Raw genomic sequence first — 17,109 nt, forward strand, 5'->3', positions numbered from 1 at the left:
GTATAATGAGCTCACTGGTGTGTCACCGCTGTTCTCTGCTGGATGGATTCAGAACTGCTCAGCTGGGGGTCATAAGCACTATACTGCTAACAGCTAATGGAGATTCTCCTTTAGCTCCCCTGCTTAGCATTAGAGCTAAAGTTCCAGGCACAGACAGAGCTACAGCTGAAGGGGTGGGAGGGGGTCCTGCCTGCAGTAAACTGGCCTCCGGCAGTAGCCCAGAGCCTCCCCTGGCAGGACTCCATGGCAAGCAGAGCACCCTGGCTAGGACAGCCTGTCTCAGTGACTGTATTTTCTACCAGCAGGAGCATTTAGTCCGGGCCTTGCTCCATTCCTAGATTTAACACAAAGCCTGCTTTCTTCTCCCCACGCAGTGGGAGGCTCATCCGCTGCTTCCCAGGCAGCCTGCCCCTGCTAGCCTCCTGCCTCCCGGGCAGCGACAGGGCAGGATCAGCATGGCCTCAGGTAGGGCGACGGGTGCTCGGGCTGGGAGAGAGCAGGGCGGGGGCTGGGAGCTTCTGTATCAGTGTCTCCCCCACCCCCGCTTTACTTCCCTTTCCGCTCTGTGTTACTCTGAAGCTGCCATTGGTGGCCCCCCTTCCTCCTCTCTTAATCGACCAGATGATCCGCCCTCCCTGTCTCTCTCTGCTCACGGGGCTTGCTGCTGTTCGATCCCCTCCCACGCAGGGCGCATAGGTTGCAGAGCCCAGCGGCGGCTTTGCAGCCCGGGGGGGCGCTGCCGCGGGGTCCGGGCTGCGGTCGGACTCCCCCCCCCCCGGAGGAAGATCCGGCGCTCGGCTGCTGTAGCACAAAGGCTGATTGTTTGGTTCCTTTTTGTCTTTCCGCCTCGCTTGTTCGCTGACCACCACCCCCCCCCGGGTTATCTGCAGCTCCCCGGTTAAGAATTGAGGCGCTAACATCCTGGGCCCTGGGGGGAGGGGCGGGGGCAGGGAAAGGGTCTGTGCGGGGGGAGGGGCCGTGTTAATCCCACTGACTCCGCTGGGACCTTGGTTTGGATCCAGCTCAACCCATGCGGTAACGGTTCCCTTTGGAGGCACAGCTGGTGTTTACTACACACGCTATGCAGCATAACATGCAGGGACATTACAGGCAGCCGGGGGGGCAGGGCTCTCACCCGGGGCAAGGGTAGGGGGCTGCCCAGTACCCAGGGGTTTGTGTGTCACGTTTCCTGCTCCTCGATCACACTTCGCTGGGAATAATCTGCAATTCTCCTGCAGCTGGTTGGAAATCGCAGGCGCTCTTTGCTCCAGCCAAAGGCCCTGGCCTGACTCCGCCCCTGGTCAGGGTTTAACACAAGGGCTGCGAAGGTTTTCTTTTCTGAAATGTGCAAATAGAAACATTTCCCCCTGGGGCACCAAGGTTCCTAGTGCAGCTGAGCAGAGCCTAGCTACTGGCAATTCCCCAAGCCAAAGGTGACGCAACCAACTGTTGTGAAATCTCCAAGCCCCAGGCTGGAGCCAGAATCAGCATCTAGACGGAGCTCCGGATTCTTCCTTCTATTGTTATTTCTGTGAGGGCAGCGTGACGCTTTTTGGGGTGACCTGAGGTGTCTGGGGCAAATCACTGCCCTCTGCTTACAGGGGGTGAGGGCCTTGTCTGTGCCCACCAGGGGAAAGTCTCCCAGTTCTGGTGGCTACTGGTACCGCAAGCAGTGGGCTGTGGGCTCTGGGCTCCCTGGGCCCCACTCTGTCAGTGGGCTAGCAATTAACATATCCCACTCTGTTACACTTGAGAGCCCGATTCCTTTGCCTTTTGGATACCCGCAAGGCACATCGATCCACTGCCTCCTTGGATGCAGGATGCCTGGTTCCCCAGCTGCTCCTCAGCTCAGTACTCTCCTTAGCTCACAGCACTTAGATGTGTAGAACCAAACAGGTTTATTTAACAGAACTTGAGTTAAAGATTCAAATAAAAGGACACATGGGGTAAAAGGAAAAGGTAATGTGCAGTCTAGAGCCCACATGTATTAACAACTAACAAGCCCCTTTCCTGGAATAAGGTATTCCTCAACCAATGCTCAGTGCTTGTTCAGTTCACAAAGCTGAGATCCACCTTTCATAAGATGCTCCAGCTGGCAGAGTGTCTCCTCCATAATGGATAACCACTGGGGCTCTTCATCTCCAGCACAGTTACAGACTGTCTCTTCCCCGAGAGGTCCCCTATTCAGAGACATTTCTTGGGGTTCTTTTGTCTCTGTAAAGCTTCAAGCTTGCACCTGGTCCAGACAGTAAACACAGGGCTGGCTCCCCTGATGTCCATTGTTCTCAGTGTTGTTGATTGAGTTTGCCCCGAGACCCGCCTCACCTCAGATGACAAGTTTCATTTCAACAGGCCTGAAACCCAGCACCCTGCAGGTTACATGCTCTAAAACTCTCTCCCATACAAACATCCTGCAATAACCCAGAAATCAGCCAGTGCTCGGCACCCGATCCCTTTCAGTGAAATAGCGAGAGGATGGTCAGATCCAGGGGTAATATATCTGCCTGGGCATGTCTGTGTCACAGGTGGTGCCAGGTGCAGCACACACACAGCAACAGACAGTCCTTGCTTGCTCCAAAGAGCCGACAGTCTAAATCAGTGGTCCCCAAACTTTTAAGGATCGCACCCCCCCTTGCCCCTGTCCACACCCATTTGGACAGAGGTAAGGGGGCTGCAGCTGGGGGTGGGTCTAGGGCTGGGGGCGGAGCTGCAGCTGGGCTGCGGTGGGGACCTGCGGCCAGCGGTGAGGCTTGGGGCTGGTGCAGGGCCATTAATGGAGCTGCACTGAGGCTGGGGATGCAGCTGTGAGCGGGACTGGAGCACAGCTGGGGGTGGAGAAGGGATAGGTGGCACTCCCCCCCTACCCTTGTGGGGGCTGACCTGGGTCCTGCTGCACTCCCCCAGACTTTCCTCTGCACCCCCTTAGGGGAGTGTGCCACACACTTGGGGGACCTCTGGTCTAAATAGATATGACAGGCAAAGTGTGTGTGTGTGTGTGGGGGGGGGGAGACTGAGGCAGAAATTGGTGAAGTGTTGCCCGAGGTCACCCAGCAGCAGAGTCAGCAATTTAACTCCTAGTTCAGTGCTTTCTCCACTAGGCCATGCTGCCTTTTTCAGAGTATTTTTACTGATGATAATGCAGGTGGGGAGGACCTGTCCCAGCTGTGCTGTTCCTATTCCACAGTGGATCCCCTTTTCATGACTCTTGTTCTAGCACTGCTTGGAGCAGAATGTGTGGGACAGGGCTGACGCCCTCTGAAAATACTGTTTGGGGGAAAGTAGAACGTAAAGCAGTGTAAATCTTTGCCTGGCCTGCAGATCAGGATGGGAGTGCGACTCTGTGGTTAGCGCAGGGGGTGGAGGTGGCAGGATGACTGGGTTCTGATTCCGGCTCTGATACTGATGTACTGCTGCATGTGACCTCTCTGCTTCCCCAGGGAACGAAGCCTAGCAGGGTGGGTTGGAAAGCGCAATGGCTGTGGAGTACACCAGGATCCTTAGAGGAAACATGCTGTGCAGCACAGCATGGGATCATTACCTGTTCGGTGCCTGTTCTGTGGGGAGACCCCTGGCAGGGGGGCCTGGATTGCTCCTCTCCTGCTCCAATCCCTGTCTAAATGCAGAGTGAGAGGGTAGATCTGCCTGTAAGTGCCACTGTGGGCACAGATACACCCCTGAGGCATGTGTTTGTGGAGGTGGGCAGGCACCAGGGTGGGGTGGGAGGCAGGTCTGTCTGTCTGCCTCATCTTGTGCCAGGAGCCCCCATATTCCATAACTGCCCCTTGCAGGGTTCTTTCTCCTCTCCTCTGAAGCTGCTGGCCCTGGCTTCTGGCAAAGACCGGAGACTGGGCTACAGGGACCCCTGGCCTCAGGGGGTCTGGAAACAGCTGTGATTAGACAGGCCTGGTTGGGGAAGCTAGGGTGAGCCCCCCAAGGGTGCTGCTGATGGAAACCCTGTATTTGGTGTCTGTTATTACTACTTCAGCACCCCTAGTTCCAGCACCAGTGCCCCCCCCCCCCCATTTCTATCCATGAATTGCTCCAGCCCATGTACCTCCCCGCCCCTTCGCCTGGGAGCAGGGGGTCGCCCTTTCTCGGTCCCCGGGGCCTGAGGCGCACGGGTTTGCCACCAGGGCAGGCAGCCTGGGACTTCGGTCCAGCCCCGAGCTCGCTGCATCAATCATCAACCAGGGGAGGGGCCGAGCGGGCCGCGCAAGCTCTGGGACTCTGCTGCAGGAAGAGCCCCCGGCCGCCGCCGGCTCCTTAGCTCCGAGTCCCCGGCCGCGCACGGAAGCGAAATGTCAGCGGGCGCCGCGGCCCCCCGGGGAAAGCACCGCTTCCAGAAGCGGGGCAGCCTGCAGGCCCCCGGCGCCGCAGGTGAGCGCCGGCCGGCCCCCAAGCCCGCGGGTGGCGCTGCCTTTGTTCCGCGCGGGGGGCCGTGGCTCTCCGCTCGCCTCGCGCCCAGGGGCCCCGGGGACTGGCGGACTGAGGGGGGGGGGGCGGGTTGCTGGTTCCCCTCGTGGCCATGTGGGCCCAGGCGGCGCCGCTGTGCGGGATGCTGGTGATCGCGGGCGTCTGGCTGGGGGCGCTGCTGCGGGGAGGGGAGCAGCGGTGGCAAAGGCAAGAGATGGATCGGGCTGGGGGGAGGAAAAGGGGACCCCCCCGCACCCCGCCTTGCACGCGAGTGTGAGGCCGGGAGCTCTCCACGCGAGTGTGTACCATGGACATGTGGTACTGCATGCGGGGGGAGCGAGCAGGAGAAGGCAGTGACTTTAGTGGTTAGAGCTGGGGGCTGGGGTGCCTGGGTTCCCTGCCTGGCTCTGGGCAGGAGTGTGTTGTCATCGTTAGAGCTGGGGTCTGGGGTGCTTCGGTTCTTTCTGTTCCTAGCTTTGAGCCACCCCCAATGAATTAATGGCTGTTTCCCCATTTGTGAAATGGGGGTGATGCTCCTCGCGTGCCTTCAGCGAGTGCTTTGAGATCCCGGGCTGAAAGCTGCTGTGGAAGAGCCACATGTTGTTATATCTCTGTGTGCCCTAGCTGGTCGGGGGGCGGGGGGGCATAGATCTGTGGGCACAGAATGCATGGACCAAACCAAAATTTGGGGTCATCTCCCAGGCCTGGAACACAGCCGCCACCCCCTTTGAGGGCCACACAACATTCTCCCTCCACTGTATTCTAGGTCCCCCAGCATGCAAAGGCAGGTTGCTGCAGAGATGCCAAGCCTTGGGGGACCTGGTCACTGGCTTTGATGTCAGCTCTGCAGGCCAGGTAACCCGGGGCCCTGTTCTCTGGCCACAGGATACTAGTGATGCCTGTTCTAGTCAGTGGGGGCTGCTTGTATCTTGCGGTGTGAGAATCATGCCACTTAAGCACAGACTTCAAAACTTGACCTCTAGGGGGGCTGTGAATGTTGGGTGGGTCTCTGACACCTTTGGGGGTGCTGTGCACCCGACTCGTCAGGTGTGGGTGCATGTGCCCCACAGCGAATGCCATACTAGGTTAGATGGAATCCCGCTTAATACTGGATCTGGCCACTGTGCCATCTATTCACTGTCCTATATCAGTCTCGGGCACTGTGGTATCTGAGCATCTAGGCAGCTGGTACCCTGATGTGTCAGAGGCAGGCGGGGAGGGAAAAGCCCATAATGCACCTAGCTAATCTGCGTGTGGGTGTTGTGTTGTGCACTCATGGAGCTGTGTTGCATGGACACATTATTCTTATTCATTTATTTATCATCCGTGTTACCATAGAGCAGGGGTCGGCAACCTTTCAGAAGTGGTGTGCCGAGTCTTCATTTAGTCACTCTAATTTAAGGTTTCGCGTGCCAGTAATACATTTTAACGTTTTTAGAAGGTCTCTTTCTCTAAGTCTATAATATATAACTAAACTATTGTTGTATGTAAAGTAAATAAGGTTTTTAAAATGTTTAAGAAGCTTCATTTAAAATTAAATTAAAATGCAGAGCCCCGCGGACCGGTGGCCAGGACCCGGGCAGTGTGAGTGCCACTGAAAATCAGCTTACGTGCCGCAGGTTGCCTACCCCTGCCATAGAGCCTAGAAGCCCAGCTGATGCTGATAAGCATGCTGTGTACTTGGGGAAGTGTATATTTGTGTGGCTGTGTCGGATGGACACGCTGATGCTAACGTGTGTGTGTGTGTGTGTGCCCTGGACACATGAGGATAAAGGGGTGTGCAATTCCGCATGTGGCTCAATATCTTGTTTTTCTTGCCTGCAATTATAATTCCTGAAATGGGTAGCAGACTCCTTAGTAACCTGCCTGGCGGGCCCCAGCTCGACAGTGCTTGGTGAGGCACGTCACTGCATTCCCCGCTGTGCGCTCCTTCGCATGGGGAGGTCAGGTTACAGAACCCACACGGCTCCCGCAAGGCAGAGCCACCTGGGCCAAGGGAGAGGAGAGGCCGACTAGAAGAGGAGGAGGAGGTCAGGGCAGACAGGATTCCAGCAGAGGAAGAGTCACTGGATTGCACCATCCCTCTAGGGTGTGAGATGAGGAAGGTGGTGAAATCAGCATCTCTGTGTGATGCAGCTGGTTCCGGGAGTCAGAGCTGGTATTGACAGGGCACTGCTCACGCTGCCGAGAGCCTACTGCCAAGGACACACTTTGCCTCATGCAGATAGCTGAGGTGGGTGCTGCGAGTCCCAGGGGCTGTGGGAGGCATCCTGCAGACAGGCAGCTGACTCGGGCTTGCTGGGTTGTAGATGTTCAGGCTTGGGTTGGAGCCCAGGCTCTAGGACCCTGTGAAGTGGTCCTGTGTCTACACTACAGTTAAACAGCCCTTTAGCCTGAACCCTGCGAGCCTGAAGTCAGCTGGCACAGGCCAGCTATGGGTGTCCAATTGCAGTGTAGACACACCCCGAGGGGATTCCAGCTTGGCTACACCTTGGTGTGAAGCTGAGACCTGCAGCCCAGGGATGCTGGGCTTGGGCAGAAGTCACATGAGCTCCAGGGTAACTGAGAAGATGGGGTGAGGGCTGATCACTGACCCAGGTCCTTGGGGCACCAATTTGATATTTGCCGGCAGGGTTCCCGGAGAGTCAGTGCCCAGGTGCTATTTGTTCCCGTGCATTGCTGCGTGGATCTGTGGCCCCTGCTCCCCAAGGACGTAGCAGTAGAGCTGTGTCACCTGCTGCCTGGACTCTGCCCTACGCCCACCCCAGCCTGGGGAAGTGTGGGTTTAAGCAGGGCCTGCACAGCCAGGGCCCAGGGAGCCTGCTGGTTTCTGCTGAACAGATGGTGGGGTCTAGCCCCACATTTGTGGTTGTTCTTAAATACAGGCTTCTTGGGGCCAATTCACCCTTCAGGACCCTAAATCTGACCCCCCCCCCACCTCCAAGCCTAGCATCTCCTTGTCCTGCCCCTGTGCTCCCCTGAGATCCCTTCCCTGCCACCCACCTGCCATACTGCAGTCTCTGGCAAGCATTGCTCCTTGCCAGATTCCATCCCCTCCCCTCCCTTCACTGCCACTGCTGCTTCCCAGCATGAGATCTGAGGCAAGGTGGGGTGGGGGAAGATGCAGCAGGGAGTACATGAGGGGGGCCAGGTATGAGGGGATGGGAACTGCACTGTTGCCCACTGGTCAGAGATGCCAGCCCTCACCCTAGGACAATGACTGCCCTTTGAGGTGTACAGTGCCTTAGGCAAAGGCATTTTACGAAGGGTTAAGGCCATTGGTTACTGACACAGCCTGGATTAGTAGAGAATTCTTTGCCGCATTCCCAGTAAGCGAACCCCGCTGGATGGTAATTATTCCAGAAACTGTTAATCAGATGCTGCCAGCGTTCTAGAAAGCGTGGGCTCCCGAGAGCAGAAGCACGCTAATATCACAGCTACCTGCTCGCCAGCTTGGGTTAAAGGTGCCGATGGGAAGCTCCCATGAGAAGACATCCTGGGGTTTCTGGGACTTGAATCCTGTAACCATAAGAATGTTTAGCACTTATCCACTTCTCAGATGCAGATCTCAAAGCACTATGCAGGGCCGGCTCTAGCTTTTGTGCCGCCCCAGGCGAAAAAAAAAAAAAAAAAGCGGCCGGACTGCCAAAGCAAAAAAAAAAAACAAACAAACAAACGGCAGCCGCAGGGAGCGCGTGGAGGGCGGTCAAGGCGGCCTGCAGGGGGATGAAGGGCAGCACCCGCCCGCTCCCTCCGCCTGTGGGCAGCCAGGCGCTGCAGTCCGCTTGCAGCTGGGCGAGAGGGGCTCCCCCTTCCGGCCTTGGGATGCCTCTCCCGGCCGGGCAGGCTCCAAGGGGGCCGACACAGGCAGCGCTGGCTGGGGTCTGCGACCTCCGCGTGGGGCCGGCATTGCAGCGGGGCTTGGCACAGTGCAAACAGCACCGGGATCAGTGGGGCCCACCCCTCCGCTGCCCGCCGGGCCGCCGCAGAACTCTCCCTCCTTCCAGTGCCCGGGGGCTGCAGGAGGTTCTGGCTCAGCCGCTCCTTTAAAGGCTGCTCGGCCGGGCCGGGCTCAGAGCGGCGCGGGAGGCGGAGGCCGGTGCAGGCGGCGGGGAGTGGCGCGTCCCGGGGAGCCCGGCGGCACGATGAGCAGCGGGGATCATTAGTTCCTGGCCCCCCCCGTTGGGGTCCGTGCCCCTTCAGGGCTGGGCTGGCCGCCCCAAGATTGGCCGGAATGCCGCCCCTTACAATGTGCCGCCCCAGGCACGTGCTTTCTCGTCTGGTGCCTGGAGCCGGCCCTGCACTATGCAAATAGTAGGCAAGTAGCACTGCCCCCTTGTTTTCCCGGTAGGGAAACTGAGGCACGGGGAAGCAATTCACCCTAGGACACACAGGTAGTTTGGAGCAGGGCCAGGAGTTGAACCCAGGGACCAGATTCTTGGTTGCCCTACAGATCATGCAGACACTGGCTGTAGAACATTACTGTTCTGATTCACACTTATGTTGCACTGGTATAAATGATGGCACAAGGGAAGTGGGAATAATTGGGCAGATGGTCTTGTGACTACTAGTGGATAGGGTGTGGGCTAGTCACATCCTGTGATACCCGAATGCTGCAGAGATGCTTTCAAGTGTCCCATAAACCCATCACAGGCAATTCCAGCTATCCCAGATCAGCCTGTGGGGAAATCTCATATCTTACACACACGGTGCATGGGGACCCTACTGAAAGGCCTGTGGTGAACTTGCTCTGGTACAATAAGCCTTTTGACTTGATTGGCCTATTGCTACGCTTCTGTGTTAGAAGGTTTTTCTCCCTGTCAGGAGGGCACGTTAGTAGCTACATAGGCAGTGCAGCCCAACAGTTAATAACAAGGAACTGGAATCCAGGACGCCCGGCTCTGTCACTGGCTTGCGGTGTGACTGGGCGAGTCGCTCATCTGTGCCCAGGGCCGGCTCCAGGCACCAGCCCACCAAGCTTGTGCTTGGGGCGGCACCTGGAGGGGGGCGGCGCGGCGCTCCGGCCGCCGGGGAGAGCGGGGCCCTCCCCGCGGCGCTCTGGCCGCCCTCCCCCCCCGGTGCCCTCCCCCCGGCCGCCCTGCCCCCTCTCCCGGTGCCCTCTCGCCGCCCTCCCCCCGGCGCTCTGGCCACCCTCCCCCCGGCCGCCGGGGGAGAGCGGAGCCCCCGCCAGGGCTCGCCGCCCTCCTCCCAGGGCTCCGGCCGCCCTCCCCCCTGGCGCCCTCCCCCCGGCCGCCGGGGGGAGAGCGGAGCCCCCGCCGGGGCTCACCGCCCTCCCCCCCGGAGGCTTTTTTGCCTGGGGAGGCAAAAAAGCCAGAGCCGGCCCTGTCTGTGCCTCAATTTCTCCATGTGTTCAGTGACTTGCCTACCTCCCAATGATGATGTCATTGAGGAAGAAAACAATTGGAAAATGAAAAAAAAAAGTCTATCTGACAATGTCACTTGCAATGCTGCCAAAGGGAGACAGAACATTAAGACCTGGGGTCAGGTCCTGGTTTGTTTGTGAAGTGGGCAGTGAAAGTTTGATGATCACACTTCTGTTCCGCTTGCAGCCATTTACTTGGCCAATGTTTTTCCACTGACTCTAGGGCTGGAAAAGAACTCCTCAGGCTTCCCTGCTCCAGGATAGTCTTCTATGGCCTAGGTTTCAGAGTGGTAGCTGTATTAGTCTGTATCAGCAAAAAGAACGAGGAGTCCTTATGGCACCTTACAGACTAACAAATTTATTTGAGCATAAGCTTTTGTGGGCTAAAACCCACTTCGTCAGATGAAGTGGGTTTTAGCCCATGAAAACTTATGCTCAAATAAATTTGTTCGTCTCTAAGATGCCACAAAGACTCCTCGTTCTTTTTCCTATGGCCTAGCCGCCCAGTGGGCTGGAAGGGGAAGGGGAGGGGTAATTAGCTGTGTAGGATTTGGACTGTAGAAATGCAGCTACAGCCCTGGCTGCCAGCAGAGGTGTTAAGGGCAACGGCTGACTGCACCTGAAAGGGGACTAGATTTTAGTTCTTTTAGGATTGGGGGGATTATTGGATATTCTCCCCATCCCCAGCTGTGAAAGCTACAATGGTTCACAGCTGCCCCCTTTGTCCCCTCTAGCCCTTTTCTGAGACAAGGTGGGATTCAATCTTGGGATGTTGAGCAAGTCACGTCCCTCCTCTGGGCCTCAGTTTCCCCGTCTGTGCCATGGGGATGGCTACACTGGCTCTTCTTTGTAAAGGGCTGTGGGACCACTGGCTGAAAGACCCTGTAGAAAGGCAAAATATACATGGAGCCTTCCTGGTTGTTGCTAGCAGTGTCAACTGTAGCATGGATAGGAGGCAGGAAGGGGATAATTCTGACTCCCTGAGCCAGAGCACTGCAGAGCGGCCTTTGAGGAACCTGACCTTGTGCAAGGGGCTGTAGCAGGAGGTTGCAGCCGGGTTGCTTAAGGGGGCTCCTTCCCCACGCTCTTTCGCAGGGGAGGATTTACATGTGTGCTGCAAGCAGCCGCTCCGGAGCTTGGGGCCCCTGCCGGCTGGGCCCAGAGGCTAGCGAAAGAATCTGCTGAGAGAGGAAGAGGGGAATAGCGCAGGGGGACTGGGGTGGGGAGGGAGAGTGGGCGTCTCCCATCAGGGGAACCCTCCTGGAAAGGAGGGCTTGGAGGGTGCCCCAAGGTGACTCTCATAAGGAGACGGGTTTGGCTCGAGGACACTAACAGGGTCAGAATGGGAGCAGGGTTCAGCTGTAGGTTGGAGCGAGAGGGAGGAGCTGGCAACCGAGGACTCCTGGTGCAGCAGAGAGGCGTAGGATTTGTGGTGCGCCCCTTTGCTGGTGGTGCGCTGCGGCCCCGCGGCTAGGCTCCAGGCAGGCTGCTCCTCAGCGCCAGCCTGTTCCGTCTCTGGGGACAGAAGCTGTTGTCTTTAATCCCCTGCATGGAGTAGGAAATAAACCAGCCATCTGGGAGCAGAGCCGAGGCCGCGATTGCAGCAACGCGGTCCCAGCCAGGGCTCCAAACAGCGGTGCTGGGTCCAGAGGGCCTCAGGAGCTGGGAGCCCAACTGCAGTCACCAGAAAAGGGCCCGATCGTCACAAAAGCTGAACACCTGCAACTCCGGTGCTCACTCCCTGGGACACCTGGGCACTTTATGGTGTCCCCAGCTGGGCACCCCAAATACATTGGGGGAGCTGTGTTAGCAGTGGCTGCCACCCGCTTCCAGCTATCAGGGTCCCCCCAGACCTCTGTTTGTTCTGTGAAGCTATGGCTAGAGCTGGGGCGTGGCTGCCAGGGTCCAGGGTGGGGAGGGGAGCGGGAATTCCCATCTGTGACTCATTTCTTGCACCCCAATGCCGATGGCCAAACTTGTTTGCCAGGATGTGAGGCACTAATCTCACCTCACAGGTGCTGAGCCTGGGGTTATCCCAGCTGGTGCTTCCTCAGGGCTGCCCATTCTCTCTGGCATGTCTGCCTCAGTTTCCCCAATGTGTTCAGTGACTTGCCTACCTCCCAGTGAAGGCTGCAATGAATGAATGTTTATGAAACCATGTGAGAGCCTTGCAGTAGTTAAGAGAAGGGCAGAGTATTATTTTAATAGCATCTTTTCACACAAAATGATGATGTCAATTTGATGATGTCATTGTCAAGGGTGCCAGGTCCCCTGACCTGAGGGCAGTATCTTGGCATGGCTGCCACCTCCCGCTCTCCCAGCCCTGGCTGCCTCCCCTCCCCGCTGTCTTGTTAATAAGCAAGCAACAGTGGCATGCTTGAGGGACAAACCTAAAGGCAGGGCCTGAGGCCAAGTGCAACCTGATCTAGGGCGTTCAGACCCCACTCAGGGTGCGGAGAGCGAAGGGATGAATCTGTCCTGATATTTATTTGCCCTGGATATTGGGTGGATCATCTGATCCCAGCCCAGCCACTTCTCACCAATCCCCTGCCCCCTGCTTGGCCCAATAGATGCTAAATTAGAGCCAAATGCTGAGCACCTGAGACTCCCATCAGCTGAGCCTGAGCTCCCCGGAGCTGAGCCTCCATTCTTCCCTGGCTGTAACAGGTGGGGGGTCCAGCCAGGCTTAGGAGCTGTTGCCAGGTGCTGGGAGCAAGCAGTGGTGGGGTGCTGTGTCATTGGGGTGCCCCTGAGGCCTCCCTCTCGCCATCCGGGAGGGAAGATGCCGCCCTAGGCTGGAGTCCAGCCCGGCTGCGGGTGAGCACGGAGCTGTGTAATGAAAGGCCTGTCACTAGCTCCTCTGTAGCTTTCCATCTCAGGGATGGGGAGTGCAGGCTGGGCACGTCCATTCCCTCCACAGGGAGGGAGGAAGCAGCTGCTCCTTCTAGGTCAGTGTGAGTGTCTCATTGATCCGGGGCTGCAGCACCAAGAGCCAGCCCTGGTAGCCAACCTCACCGAGCCGTAGCCCCCACCCCCTTCAGCTGCTGGGCCTCAGCCCTGCAAGGAGAGCATTAAACCACACAACCAGAGTGAGATTTAACCTCCTTCCTCACCCTAGCCCTGCCCTTGGCTTGTCCACCACTTCCCTCAGTAATTCCAAGCCCCCCAGGGGCAGGGGGGAGCCAGTGAGGTCAGACTTTGCCTTCTTCTGACTTGGGAGGGGAGTGGAGTCTAATGGTGGGGGGGCTGGGAGCCAGGACTCCTGGGTACTGTTCCCAGCTCTGGGCAGGGAGGAGGGTCTAATGGTCAGAGCAGGGGGGCTGGGAGCCAGGACTCCTGGATGCTGCTCCCAGCTCTGGGAGAGTGGTGGGGTCTAGTGCATCAGAGCAAGGGAGCTGGGAGTCAGGATTCCTGGCTCTTTGCTCTGGCTACAGGTAGGGTTTGGGGGTCAGATCATGCTGTGAGTTGCACACCCACCACTGGAAGAGAGATGCTCAGGTCGGCATGTGAGTCTGCACTGGAGTAGCATGTTCTTGTGCGCCAGGCCTGGCTCTGGCCGAGGCCTGGCCCAGCCCTCCTGCCTGGGTAGCCTTGGCCAAATGGGGACGCAGAGCCGCACAGGCTGAGCTGAGCTGAGCTGGTGCCATGGGCTCAGGGCAGCAACCTTGGCGCTGGCAGGAGGGCTCCTTGGGCATTGATGCTACCTTGTGGGTGAGCCTGGCCCTGCGTGCTGGCTCTGTGCCCAGTTCATGATCCAGTGCTTCCGCCGCCTCGGGAGATGATGTCTCAGGGTTTTGTCTGCCTCTTGTATGGGGCTGAAATATTTCTGGTCTCCGCCCCCCGGCGCGTGGCTACGGTTGGTACAGCCCAAGCCGGCTTCAGAGCTGGAATCCTGTGGGATTGCAGCTGCACGGAGGAGGCTGTGAAACGCCGGCAGCAGCCACGGCCAGAGCCGTGTCCAGCCTATCGCCCCTCGTCTGTGCAAGGCTCCCCCTGGGGCCCGCGCTTGCTGCAGCCGTGCCTGATCGGCCCCCCGGGGGCTGTCCCCCATGAGCCGTGCTCAGGTAGGAGACAATGGGATGCTCTGTTGGGAAGCAGTGGCTCAGAGAGGCCCTGACGTCGCAGCTCTGGGTTGCGTCTGAGCAGAGGAGCCTGCAGGTTTTGGGGGGTACCAGGTGTGAGGAGGGATGGGAGATGAAGTCCTGCGGGGGCACTGTGCCGTGGATGCTGGGGAGGAGCCCTTCTAGCAGACCCAGCAATATTGGTAAAGGGGCACGGGTGGGGGGCTGGGGTCTAGGAGTGGGGTATTTGCAGGGGCAGTAAGTCCCATGTGGGGGAGAGGCTCTGTTCAGTGTCATTGCATGGGTGGTGTCAGGCTTCTGGAGCTGGACAATTATTTTTGGAGGGTGGTGGGGGCAGCCCGTCCTTCCCAAGGGGTGGGGGTGGAGCAGGCAGCAGCTGACAGACCCAGCAGCATTGGCTGCTGGAAGACAGGGGCGCTTCTTGCGTGGAGCAGGTCTGGGCTGGGGGAGGCCTGCACCCCGCAGCCGTGAGGGCCGAAGGACTCTAGAGGTGCTCAGCAAAGGCAGCTCCTCTCACACACCACCCCCCGCTGGAGGTCGGGAGAGGGGAGCACGGTTGGGGAGATGCAGCTGCAGAGGGCAGGACTGGCTGAGGGAAGAGGGAGCAGTGCAGGAGCATTCAGGTGTGTTTGGAGCCATGGCGGGGGGAAGGAGTTTGGGCTGCTGACACAGCTTAGGCTCTGTTGCAGCACTGCAGGGCCTCCCAGGCGAGGTGGCTGCACTAGGATTTGGGATCCCCAAAGACTGATGGTGGTGATTTGAGGGAGTCCAGGTGGATCTGGAGGCCCTTGCCTGGAGGCTCGCTGAGCTGCAGCCCCTACCTGGCCCAGTGGCACACTCATTAGCTAACGACACATTTGCTCTTGCTGGGCTTCCCAAGTGGGTGCTCGCAGCCCGACGCAGGCACTGTCCACCTGCCATTGCCCTGGGAGGCAGAGCCAGGGGCTGCTGGGGATCCGGAGAGCCTGGCCCTCGTTGGCTTGGATTAGCCGAACCCTGTCCTTGGGGCTGGCCCCGTTGTGGCTGCCCAGCACCAACTGCTTCACCTAATGAATTGATGGTGTGCGCGGTGCATGGAGACCATTAGGAGACATGTGAGGCCATTTACAGCTGGAAAAAGAGCTTTTCCTTTCAGCCAGTGCCAGGGCTTGGCCACGGGGCCTGAAAGGAGAGCTCCAGTGGGGTCCTTTGCAAACACCCCTTACCCACCCCAGCCAGCATTCAGCTGAAGCCCAGGGAGCACTCTGGGTTGGAGGTCTGATTTAACCTCTTCAGCAGCCCAAAATGGGCATCTCCAGGGCTGCCCCATGCAGCAAATACACCTCCATTGAGTGATAACCTTGTTATGAAGCAGAGTCCAGGCACAAAGGGGTTAATGCGTCTAAGGGCTCAGCCTTTTGGCATGAGAGAGCCTAGTTTCCCAATGAGACCTAACTTATATCCAGAGCGGTGATCTCAGGAGGTGAGTAACTTCAAAGGGATTAAACTGGTCCTCGTCTCCCCACCCAGACTTGCTAAATGAGTGCAGTGGTTTCAAAACCCACTGGATAGTTAAGAGGGGTAGGAAGTGTCCCCGGCTTCGGAGTGAGACACAAGTGAGCCAGTAGCCAAGGGGGATGCGGGCTATTGCCTGCATGCTAATAGCAGCACCTTCCGTCCCCAAGGACCCCACAGCACTTGACACGCAGTATACACAAGAATTGCTCCCCGCCCCCCGCGGCGCTGCAATGCAGCCACCTCTTGGGTGGCTCACAGCAGCTGTTTCATGGTGCAGGGCAATGTTACACAGCTGCTGAGGACAGGAAATGAAGAAGAGTTGAAACTCAGAAGGGGGGAAGGGCAATGGAGCTCCAGTTAGCCAGGATTTCAGCTTCAATTTGTATCGGAAAGATGTTGCCCTCAGAGCACAGCACCCCCTGCTGTAGGTGTGGATTCCTCGGTTTGACAGGGGAGGGGAGGGAATCTCTTCCCAGTGGCAGCGTCTCTCCCTGCACACTTCTGCATACTGTGTTGACTTTTTTTCTTAACTCCCTCCCATCCATCTTCTCTGTTTAGCAGTTAAACATCCTTTGAGAAGCTCCCCAGCAGTGTTGGAGAGCAAATTAATCCGCGCCTCAGCAGTGAGTAGGAGTTTCCCCAGAGAGCTTGGAGAAGAAACCAACTTCTGTAGAATTTAAGCTTTCATTTTGTGTGTGTGTGTGTTTTGCTTCTAGCTATGGAACAAACCCCTCTTGAGTGGAACGTGGATGCACGGACGGAGGTGGAAGGCTCCAGCTTCTCTGCCCCTGCTCAGAACTTTGCCTACCAGCTGCAGAGTGAAATTAACAAGATGTTGGTCAGTTCCACGACTGCCCTTCAGAGTCCTATGCAGGGGGAGAATCAGGGTCATTCTGTGCTGCTGTTTGGGGAAGCTCTGAGCAGAGGCAGGTACTGGAGTGGATCAGCTGAGGGCTGGGTAGAGTAAAACAGTAGCTGTCTCTCTCATCTCCCCTGCTCCCCCCACCTACACCTCACTGGCCACAGGGAAAATAGCAGAGCCACCTCAGCAGTCAGGAGGTTCTCAGGTGAGGGTGGAAAAGAAGTAATACACTTCTCTCCCACTTGTCTGCCCCTCTAGTGAGAGATTGGAAAGAAAGAGGAGGCTCCATGGGGGAACCTGGGACAGCCTCTCCGGTAGGGCTCTGGCCAGTCTCAGGTGATGGGGTTCCCATTCCTTTCCTTGGGGATACTGTGCTGTTTTTCTTACTCTGTTGTGTGACAGTCCTTCTGCCTTTTGCAGGTGGGCATGTGATTCCAAGTGGCAGCAGTCACGTGAGGAAGCCAGCACCTGGCCGCTGCTGCACTAGTATTATCCGTTCCTTCTCCCTGTGCTGCGTGCCTGACGTTTGGCACCTTCATGTTCAAGGAATTTAGGGTTTGATCCATGAGATCAGCCCATTAGCCGATGGAGCTCAGCATCCCACTGCCTAGCAGCAGTACACCTGGCTAATTAACACAGCGCCGTCGATTAGGAGTAGGGGGATGGGTGAGAGAACCTTCCTGTCTGGAATTGTTTATAGCTTTCCTCTGCACTGCCCTCTCTGCCTGTGGAGTGGGAGCTAGAAGTGGCTGTGCTATCTCAGGGTATGTCTACACTACGACATTAGATCGAATTAATAGAAGCCGGTTTTATAGAAATCGGTTGTATACAGCCGATTGTGTGTGTCCCCACATAAAATGCTCTAAGTGCAT

General features: G+C 57.6%; 1 protein-coding gene across 3 annotated transcripts in view; it reads left to right on the forward strand.

Annotated features, from left to right (window-relative positions):
• Positions 1 to 387: 387 nt before the first annotated feature.
• The window catches only part of AMPD2 (adenosine monophosphate deaminase 2), a 48,014-nt gene continuing 31,292 nt past the window's right edge, over positions 388 to 17,109 (forward strand). Inside the window, exon 1 of one of the 3 annotated variants that reach the window (XM_024192729.3) lies at positions 388 to 465. In XM_024192729.3, the coding sequence (XP_024048497.1) occupies positions 456 to 465 (10 nt within the window). In that variant the 5' untranslated portion in view covers positions 388 to 455. Of the gene's footprint in view, positions 466 to 4,206; positions 4,378 to 13,835; positions 13,861 to 17,109 lie in introns of those variants that run through there. The other 2 variants (XM_024192721.3, XM_024192737.3) reach the window with 2 other exon arrangements.

The sequence above is a fragment of the Terrapene carolina genome, unplaced genomic scaffold (genome assembly GCF_002925995.2).
Source record: "Terrapene carolina triunguis isolate 2854851 unplaced genomic scaffold, T_m_triunguis-2.0 Scaffold195, whole genome shotgun sequence".
NCBI lineage: Eukaryota > Metazoa > Chordata > Testudines > Emydidae > Terrapene > Terrapene triunguis.